The 10,847-nt window shown below is 33.6% G+C and overlaps 1 protein-coding gene across 1 annotated transcript in view; it reads left to right on the top strand.

Annotated features, from left to right (window-relative positions):
• The window catches only part of LOC106466950, a 77,246-nt gene that overhangs the window by 54,352 nt on the left and 12,047 nt on the right, over positions 1–10,847 (top strand). Inside the window, exons 6-7 of the mRNA XM_022395045.1 lie at positions 1,141–1,251; positions 6,619–6,896. Coding sequence (XP_022250753.1) covers positions 1,141–1,251; positions 6,619–6,896 — 389 coding nt within the window. The remainder of the gene's footprint in view (positions 1–1,140; positions 1,252–6,618; positions 6,897–10,847) is intronic.

The raw sequence follows: 10,847 nt of genomic DNA, 5'->3' as shown, positions 1-10,847 counted from the left end.
GTAGTTCAGTTATAATTTGCAAACTATCAATTAAAGTAAGATTTAGTGTATTTTGATGGCTAAATTGTAATACACCAGGCTAAAAATTAAACTGATCTACAACGGTTTCCTCCTGGTTTATAGCGAGTATGTTCACTCCGAGCGTCCGTGACCATCCTACAACGTTCATGCATACCCAGTAAAAATATCAGGGTGGAGCTTTGGAGAAGCTATTTGTTTCCCTGTTCCCTTACAAAACATTTCCCAAATGATGTGATGTGTCTGGTGGGTGAGGTGAATAAGATGTCCATCTTTGATACTAATCACGAATGTGTTCAGTGTGGATGAAATTTAGATAAATACTTGCCAAACCAATTCATATAAAAGTTTTCTGTTTAATGCACTCTTGCAATTAGAATTATTATAGGCCAATGTTACATCCGGTTCAAAGGCACTAATGAAATAACTAATAAAATAGGTACTAGAAACTCACTTAAATGTTTATCTATGATGCAGTCGGTGCAACGTTCTCTGGACGGAGGTTAAGACAAAACCTGAACCCGTCTATGATAGTGAACTAAGTGTTAGAGACACCTTTGCTTTCTGAGATTTATTTTAAAACCTCTGTCAGTGACATGGCAATCAGCTCTTAGACTGGCCAGCTGTAACCTAGTTTCTCAGGGTCTATTGTTGGAGTTGAATCAAAATAGCTTGATGAAACTGTCTGTTGAGTTTCATAACATAGACAAACACACGTAAATAATGGCACAGCTACGGGTTATCAGAAGCCTAATCTTTAGTCGATATTAGTGTTTGTTACTTTTTGAAATTCGAAAATTTAGTCCTTTAAAAAAATTCTAGATCCCTAGTTTGTTTCTGCCCCGTATATGTAACTGAGTCATGAAAACTCAAGTTATTTAACAGAATAAATTATCTCATGTATTTCAAAAGCTCTTTGTAAACTATTTTAATACAATACACTACTTATTCATGATACCTAAAATCTACGGATATTCTAGAGAAGTTAAGTTACTTATTCTTTAAGTTTTAGGTTATGCTACAACTGTTTAAAGTATACGCTCTTTAAATAGCTAATCCTACATATAACCATCTTCGCTATTTAAAAAAATGTATAGCCTCAGGTAAATTTTTTTTCTCCAGGAAAAGGAACAAACTTTATGACTACCATACCATTGTCATACACCACAAGGTTTGATGAACAAAGCATGGAAACTTTACCGGATTTTAAGCTGGATAACTTTTCAACCTGTGGTGAGTTAATTGAAACACATACTTATGTTTGTTTTATTATTAGTTTACTTTTTTTAGGAATATGTTGTTCCTGTTTTCAGTTGTATTATAAAATTATTCTCATATTACAGGTTTCTTTTATTTTCATCAAAATAAGATTGAAGATATAATCTGTGACCTGGAGCCCTGATGTATTCTTTGATTCGCTGCACTTCATGGTGTGGACTGCAGTTTTGCCTATTTAAGGCTCAACTGCACAGCTTGGGCCAGCAAATTAAAGAATTACAGTTAAGCCTCTCATAATGAAGATTTGTATAAAATATTTTTTAAGTTAATGTTTCTTTGAATGCCCGAAGAATAAAACAATTTTTATGCAGATAATAATTTAAAGCAGTACCTTTGATATTTGTTTTCTATGAGACGTTGATTTTATTATTATTTTTACCAATGGTTTCTATCTACTGTGTAAGTGTCTGACGATATAAAATTAAAATTTCCAATAACTCGGTCAATGGTAAAAAAAAGCCTATCAGCTTGTGAGAAAACAGTTTGTTAGAAAAAGACCTAGTTAAATCATGAAAGCGAATCAAACTTTCACGTACGCTGCGTAGATAACAACTTGAGTTCTTACTGTATTTTCACTAGTAATATAGAGATTGAGTACATTATATTAAAACGATTAAAACGTCTTTACAGTCCATGTCCGGTCATGCTCTATTTGAGATCGTGAATCTTGACAATAGTCCTGCAGTGTAGTTTCCATTGCAATAGGCTCTGACGTGAAGCTATAATGTCCAAACACATCACTCCTCATTTCATACTTTCCATAAACCATCTAGTGTACAAGAACGAAGGTTTTCCAGCACAAAAATATATTGTTGCTGCATTTGACAATTTGTCTTGATATGGAATAGTATGAATACCTGTTTCATTCTCCAGCTGTTTAGGTACGCAGTGTTTGAACGGATATGTTGTGGAAGCATCTTGTGTACACGTGATTCGTGTGGCTTTTCCAGCGAAAATTCTTCATGATTATGTTGCGTACTGTTGACTGAGACACGGATTGTCTAAGTACTAGGATATCTTCATTCTGGAAGTTCTAATTTCCCGATCTGAACGCACTTGAGGATCTAATGTATGAACATTTTGTGTCGAAAACGGTCGTTACATAACCTGCCCAAAAGCGATAATGTTTCTGTGGCATCACAGTACCTATGGAACGTAGAAAAAATGTTAAAATCTTGTTCTGGTCTATATCGTTCCATTACGATTTTATATCATCTGATTTGAATATTTAAAATCGATTTATTATAACGTACTCAACTCTCTGTAGTTTTGGCTTCAACAACAGCTTAATGAAGAAAAAATTAAAACTTTGTATTATCAACTGCTTCCAATAAAACGAAAGAATAAAAACAAAACATGAAAACAATTTGGTCAGACGTCTAGAGTGGTCACGAAGGCCAATGGCCAATTACTTTTTACTCTTCACTGTCAAAAAATGCGAAGTATCATATGGATGCCTGAAAAAAGATGCAAGAAGAGAAGCTGAAGTGACTGCTACCGTTAGGTCACATTTGTTGACTATATTAGAAAATAGAAAAACTAATAGAAAAATATCAAATGTGAAAGAAGATGAAGAACTAATGAAGGAAATAGATGAGTAAAAGCAAGTTGTGTTAAAATAGTAACAGTTTAATAAGTTTTGTGTTGTTTTTTGTTGTTATTGTTACTGTTTTATTGAAACACATCGGTTAAGATGTGTAATCTTTGAGAAACACTGGGAAGAATAGAAGCTTGGTGAAGATAAGATGGTGGTGACCAAGTGTGTTGTTATTTTAAAAGTTTATCCTGGGAAGCAGAGTTGGTGGTTAATCTTCTTCCATATTTATACAGGCCGGGTATTGTCTCATGGTGAGCGTTCCGGAGTGTGAACCTGTGGGTTTCTGCAAAAACGCGTTCCGCACTTTGGGGCTGTGGGTATCTTATAAGAGTGACTATCAAATTCCACTATACTCGATTGAAGTAGCCCAAGAAATTGCGGCTGGTGCTGCTGAATAGCTAATGCAGATAGTCTTTGTGCATTTTTACCAAACAAACCATAACCCCACCTATTCATAAACAAGCTTTATAGTTATTGAGACTATTGGTTACCACACAACATAAGGCATTAAATAAAGTTAGTAAATAATTTAAGTAGTTATCCCACTTTAATGGACTGGTTTTTATGAGTTGGGTGTAGTAAAGATAAAAGTAAATTTAGAATTTTTTTCTTAATTTTTTAAGCAATTTTATTGAAAATGATCGTATTTTGTAAAAGTTTCAAAAGGACTCTTCTTTTATTGTGTTTTATAAACTACAACTGAATTTTGATGGAAGCCGGGGGTTCATTCTAGGAATTGCACCAAACTGGAGTATATAGGAGAGAAGAAGTAATATTTACTTCAATAATTTGGACTAATGGCAGAATCAGATTGCATCTCAGCTGTAAATGAAAAACAAAACAAAACAAAAAAAAAAAAACACACAGGAAAAAAATAATATTGATTTTTATTACCTAAACGATTTTCCAGTTATAGAATAAACATATTTGATAATAGATAAATGAATCTGGCTTTTATTGTGCTTTTAGCAAAGTCTATCATTTTAAACATGTTTCTTATTGTAAAAAAGAAATACATTCACAGTTTCTTATTTCAGCTGAATTTTTTATTAACTGTTCCAGTAGAACGCAGTGAAGAAGTAATAATCTAGCTAGTAGCTATTTTATGTTATAGAAGAATCTTCAATGTTGTTGAAAACTTTCTTTTCTTTCAGGTTGAAAAAAGTAGCCTAATGATAGTTTTTTAAAAAGTGTAGAAAGACAGCTGACTTGAGAGGTCTGAAGATCTTTTGGATAATAGAAATGTTGGCAGACTTCCACATTCAAGGCTACAGCTAGATATGAGAGACAAAGAGAATGACAATTAAAAATAACAAAGAAAATGTCATTTCTTTTACGAAACAATTCCTGATATCATCTTACTCTAGAGGAGGGGTGTTGTTAATTTTACTGACCATGAATATAACCTCAGTTAGAGAGGTATCCCCTCCCCCACAAAGAATAAATGATGTCGTCGTTATAATTACAGAATACAGAAAATGTCTAGTGAAGCTGTTTTTATAATGAGATTCCATATTATTAAGAAACTTATTATTAAGAAAGTGAGGTGACGAAGAAGGATTGGTACTAGTTTTAAAATAAGACTGAAGTTCTCTGTTGATCTCACAAAAGATTTAGAGATTTGCAGAGAAACTTCTCTACATTTACCAAATAATCTATTTTGATACAAATTTAGAGTAACTAGTGTTTTAAACTAATTCCAGTTATATTTCAATTCGTGGGAGAAGGGGCATAACTGCTAACGTTATTGTGGACAGTATAGCTATTACGTAAGTGATTACTGATTATGTGGAAATGATAAAACCAAAAACATTTTCAAAACATTCAGTATATGATTTGGAGGAACAAAAAATAATAATTACGTTGATTTGGGGTGTTATCATTGAGGAACAACAAATAATAATTACGTTGATTTGGGGTGTTATCACTGAGGAACAAAAAATAATAATTAAGTTGATTTGGGGGTGTTATCATTGAGGAACAAAAAATAATAATTACATTACAAGAGGGTTATTTTGTAGTAAAGCACAAAGCAACACAAAGGGCTGTCTGTACTCTGCCCACCACGAATATCAAAACCCGGTTTCTAGCGTTATAAGTCCGCAGACATACCGCTGTGCCACTGGGGGCGTTACAAGAGGGGGGGGATAGTACACCGTTGTACAATGATAGCTTCTTGTTTAAGTACCTTAAGAAATTGTTGTTGTGTTTTTAAGTAAACGGCTTCAGATATAAAAAATTAAGCTAGATTAGGCTTATTGTGAATGGACGAAACAAAAATTACTAGTTTATTTCGATATAATGAAAAATTGACACAATACACTCATTATACTAGAATTGAAAGATGATAAAAAAGAAAATGGAGTTAGCTTTGATAAAATACGACTATATTACAAGTATCACTTCTGAAAGAATTAGAGTGGGCAGTGACCGCAGTATAACCAGGAATTTGACCGATATTATGAAGTCAACTTTAAACTCGCATGGATGTACTAATTAAAAAATCAAATTAATTTTTGGAGTAGTATTAGGATAATTCGAAATGGAATAATTAGAAAAATCAGATTAATATTTGAAGTAGTTGAGTTTTTTAATTAGAAAACTACGAAAAAGATACTAACGTAAGAGAATACAGTACTAAAATTATGATCTTCACATACTATAAACAGGTATTGCAAGTAAAATATGTGAAGGGGGACAAGGGTGAATCATTGTTTGTACTTAAGCACAAAGCTACACAATGGGCTGTCTGTGCTTTACTCACCACGGGTATCGAAACCCGGATTCTAGCGTTCAAAGTCCGCAGACATACTGCTGTGCCACTGGGGGGCGAATTAGAAAGTGAATCAAGCTTGTCATATGTGCGTGCTTGTGAGAGCATGTGGAGACTAGGGGTGAACTGGGGCATACCCCACCCGTAAATTTTTACAATTCGAATAGTAATTTGGGGCTATTTTGACTAGGTTGTGTCCACGATATAATGGATCTCACGGAAGAAAGTTACAAGTGAAACTAATATGAAAACAAGCAGTTTCATGACCAACGTAGCTGAGCCTATATTTTTTACCCTAATCTCTATTATCTTTTCCACTCACTATTTCACGGGGGTGGGGGGATTGGCCCAGTGGTACACCTCAGGGTTTCAGAGCTGGTGAACCAGGCTCAAGTCCGTGCGATACCACAAAATCTTTCTCGAACTTTAAGCTATAAGTGAGTTATAAGAGTGACAGTCAATCCCTTGGCGTGGATGGTGGTGGGTGGAACGGTGTGCTGCTGACTGGCTGCCTTCTTTCTAGCCAGTTAATCAAATCTAGAGACGGCGGCATATAGCTTTAGTAGTTTTATCATAAATATGAACTATAGATACTTTATTTCCAGCGAGAAATTTCATTTTAGAATCTTTGTCTCTTTATAATAAGTCGTTATTTTAGATTAAAACCTCAACTGAAGTTGGAGAAATCGCACACTTACTAAAATTTTGGAAGAACCGAAATAGGTAGAATCCCCAACTGTCCCGATGCCTGTTCATTAATTCTATAAAAACAACTGCATTGATTTGTTTTTTATAGGTAGGTAGATTAAGAGAGAAAAACTTTTAGAAGTTAAATACAATGTTATAACTATATATGATTCAATAAAACAGTATATATATTTAATTTTGATCGTAACAAGAAGTTATTATTTTATGTTAGAAGAACAATTATTAGAAAAATTATTATTTGTAGTTGATCTGCTTTCAAACTCAAAGATCAGAACCCGTCGACTTAAACCAGAACCTTCAACTCCTTCAAAACTGACATCTAGCCCTGTAGGTGAAACTTCTCCTCGTGTTGAAAACAGAATTAACACTGAAGACACACAAGCACGTACTACCCAATGTCAACGTAGAGGAAGTCTTCAGTTGTGGCAATTTCTGATTGGCTTACTAGATGATCCAGCTAATTCTGCATTCATCGCTTGGACGGGGAGGGGAATGGAATTCAAGTTGATTGAGCCAGAAGAAGTACGTATTTATTTATGTTATTATCAATAGCCAGAAGAAGTACGTATTTATTTATGTTATTATCAATAGCCAGAAGAAGTACGTATTTATTTATGTTATTATCAATAGCCAGAAGAAGTACGTATTTATTTATGTTATTATCAATAGCCAGGAGAAGTGCGTATTTATTTATATTATTATCAATAGCCAGAAGAAGTACGTATTTATTAATGTTATTATCAATAGCCAGAAGAAGTACGTATTTATTAATGTTATTATCAACAGCCAGAAGAAGTACGTATTTATTTATGTTATTATCAATAGCCAGAAGAAGTACGTATTTATTAATGTTATTATCAATAGCCAGAAGAAGTACGTATTTATTAATGTTATTATCAATAGCCAGAAGAAGTACGTATTTATTTATGTTATTATCAATAGCCAGGACTGTTTGTTTATCACTATTGGCTTAGCATATTATATGTTAAGAGATACCTTAATAAGCTAAATATACGCCATTCTCCCCTAAATAAGGCATAAATTACTTAAAGGTATCTTGGAGTTCATTGTAGTTTATAATGTATTGATTGAAACTTAATATTTTTTCCATATCTCACAGACCATAGCATACACTTTTTGTTTGTTAGTTGTTAAGCACAATTTGTGTCCGCCGCTGGTACCAACAGCCGATTTTTAGCTTTATAAACACTCAGACTTACCACTAAGCCTACCCCCCAGTGGCACAGCGGTATGTCTGCGGACTTACAACGCTAGAAACCGGGTTTCGATACCCGTGGTGGGCAGAGCACAGATAGCCCTTGTGTAGCTTTGTGCATAATTAAAAACAAACAAACCACTAAGCAACTGGGGGCAACATCGAATGAACTAGGTTTCAATCAATGTGAATTATCCACCAGAGGTGCATCTTATAAAATCGAAGTGTTATAAAATATGTTATATCATTTTCAGATATCTCAGTAATACATTATATATATATATATGCTTATATTTTCAACCTCGTGCTTCTAGCAATGTACTAGAAGGCAAAATTAAGAGTTTTGTTGAAATATAAAGTATACACAATATGTATAAACGTAATTTGCAAAAATAAACTGATACAAAGGTAATAATGTCCTCATAAACATGATACAAGTGTCAAATACATCTTGATACAAAGCTAATAATGTCCTCATAAACATGATACAAGTGTCAAATACATCTTGATACAAAGCTAATAATGTCCTCATAAACATGATACAAGTGTCAAATACATCTTGATACAAAGCTAATAATGTTCTCATAAACATGATACAAGTGTCAAATACAACCCGATACAAAACTAATATTGTCCTCATAAAACATGGTACAAGTGTCAAAAGTCTGCATTAGTAAACAGTCAGATTTGTTACACTGGCGCAACTTCATAAAGATGCTCATGATACTCTTCAAATTCTTTAATGAATATACGTTATTCAAGAGACCTAAATAAAGTGCCCCAAGGTAAGCTTCGTCAAGCTAAAGAAAATCATATTCTATGAGATTTTTATTTTGCACATTTTGAAAACTTCATTCTTCCTACATTGTATTCACGCAAATATTGTGTTTTGTGCTAGATAAGACTACAGTTCCATCTACTGGAATAAAGACTTTAGTAAAGTATATTGACATTTATTTTAGTCATAGCTGCTTCTTATCATCTTGTAATAAAATTGCTTTTAGGTATTTTTGATAGTATTTTTTGTTTATACAGTCAAACATGTAAAATTGATATACAAGAACCTTTAATATTGCAATTATTATTAAAATATTTAGAGATTAGAGACACATTTTATCACTGACATTCAAATTTTTAGGCTGTACGTATTCAGTATTTAGGCACAGACGCTAATATATCTTGATATGATTTTCATTGCTAAGGAAACACTAAAATATCACTGTGATGTACATTTTATGTAATTCACTGCTATAAAAAAACACTGAAATATCACTATTAGGCAAATCCAGTATAAATCAGTTATTTTGTTCGTTTTCGGATATTCGCGTAAAGCTACTCAAGGGCTATCTGGGCTACCCGTCCCTAATTTTAAACTGCTAGGCTAGGAGAGGACACCTAGTCAACTCTTGGGCTGCTTTTGTTTGACCGAATAGCGAGATTTGGCAGTCACAATTATAACACACCCACGACTCCAAAATGTAGAGCACGAATTTTGTTTTTGCGGTAAAGGGAGTGAATAATGAACACATATATATCCATAATATAACGCAGCAATTTTGTTTTGAATATATTAACGCCTATATAAACTTACAGATATCTTTTTTAACTAGCCGCTGGAAGCTACTATAGATTAATAGGAGGAAAATCTAAACCAAGACATTTGATAAGTGATGAAGTTCGTACAGACAGGATACAGTTTTGCAAAAAACAAAAAGCGAATAAAGACTGCAAAAATATTCAAAGATTAAAACATCAAAGAAAAGAAGATAATAGCATAAGCTTGCTGATATTTTCCAGTTTGTTTCATCGCTATGAGAAAAAGAGCCACGAGGGATTAGGGAGAAGTAGAAAGTTTGACAATACGTAGATTTCATGTTCATAGAAACATAATTTATTTCCGTTATATTTCTTAATGGTTTCTCTTTGGCTAAAGTAGCATTTTTACCTCGTATTTTTATTTCAGTTGAGCAAAAGATATTTGAATTGGTTCCATTGTATCGGTGGGGGAGGGGGCAGGTAGACCAGGCCCCTCAAGATTTCCTTTTAGTCTCCAGCTTTCGCTTCTACTCGTAGCGCCATTTATGTATTAAATTTTAAAGTACAGTTTAGTTTCTTATCTAGAAAAATCTCTTGAGACCTACAAATATGGTCTTAAAATTAGAAAAAATAGCTTATTTAAAAGTATTTGTACTGATTAAAAGGTTAAAAATTCGAGGAACTTATGTAAAGGACTAACTAAAATGCCCTAACGATCAATATTTTTCAGTACATAATCTATAAAGTATCAAAGCAGACACTGTTTGTTTCAACGGGATCACGTCATTCTCAGGAGTGTAAAATAAAAACACGGTTGCAAACCATTCATTCCAAGCTTCAGTAAAATATTCGTAACCGTTTTATTCTGTAACGGCTTGTAAAACTATAATAAATAATAATAAGGCTGGAGACATTGTTAGAAATATACACATTATTTACTTTAATAAAACGAACCATTTTTGACTAGAATGATGGTGCTGGCGTGGCTTGTACATTTTTGCAATGTTTGAATGGCTTCGAAGAGCTTATTTTTGTAGCGAAGAAGAATTTTGAAAATTTTAGTTGGTGGAACTCTCGATTTTCAAGAATCAACTTGGAAAATAGCCCTACAACCTTCGCAGGAGTTTGTTTAGTAGCTGTGCATAGATTTTGGCGCAGTAAACCTAGCCGTTTTTGATGGAAGGCTTCAGTGTTTTGAATGTTTTCGACTGGAAACTTGGCCAGTAGCAATGAAAAACTGATAAAATATTTCCCTCTCTTTCAATAATTAAAATAGTCTTAGGACCTGCACAGGAGTTTTTAGTAGGTATGTCGAGGTTTGAATAAACTATTCATAGCCGTTTTTACTGTAGGCTCGTGAAACACGAATAATATGAATAATAATAATAATAATAATATGAAGAACAAATGGATAAATTTTTAGTTTTGTCTAACAATCGGAAAATCAACTTTTTTGCAATTATTAATATTTTAGCAGCCTTAGCCATTGAGATAGAAGGTCTTGGGTGTTTTTTCAAGAACAAGTCTGCCTTTTAAGATGGTTTTTTTGACCGTATGTTCTATTAGTATTCTTGTGAAATTCCTAGGCGAACCAGGCCCGGCATGGCCAGGTGGATAAGGTGCTCGACTCGCAATCTGAGGGTCGCGGGTTCGAATCCCCGTCCTACCAAACACACTAGCCCTTTCAGCCGTGCGGGCATTATAATGTGACGGTCAATCCC

The sequence above is a fragment of the Limulus polyphemus genome, unplaced genomic scaffold (assembly GCF_000517525.1).
Source record: "Limulus polyphemus unplaced genomic scaffold, Limulus_polyphemus-2.1.2 Scaffold2436, whole genome shotgun sequence".
Lineage (NCBI taxonomy): Eukaryota > Metazoa > Arthropoda > Merostomata > Xiphosura > Limulidae > Limulus > Limulus polyphemus.
Note: the sequence above shows the minus strand (reverse complement) of the source record. Positions and strands in the feature narration are given on the sequence as shown.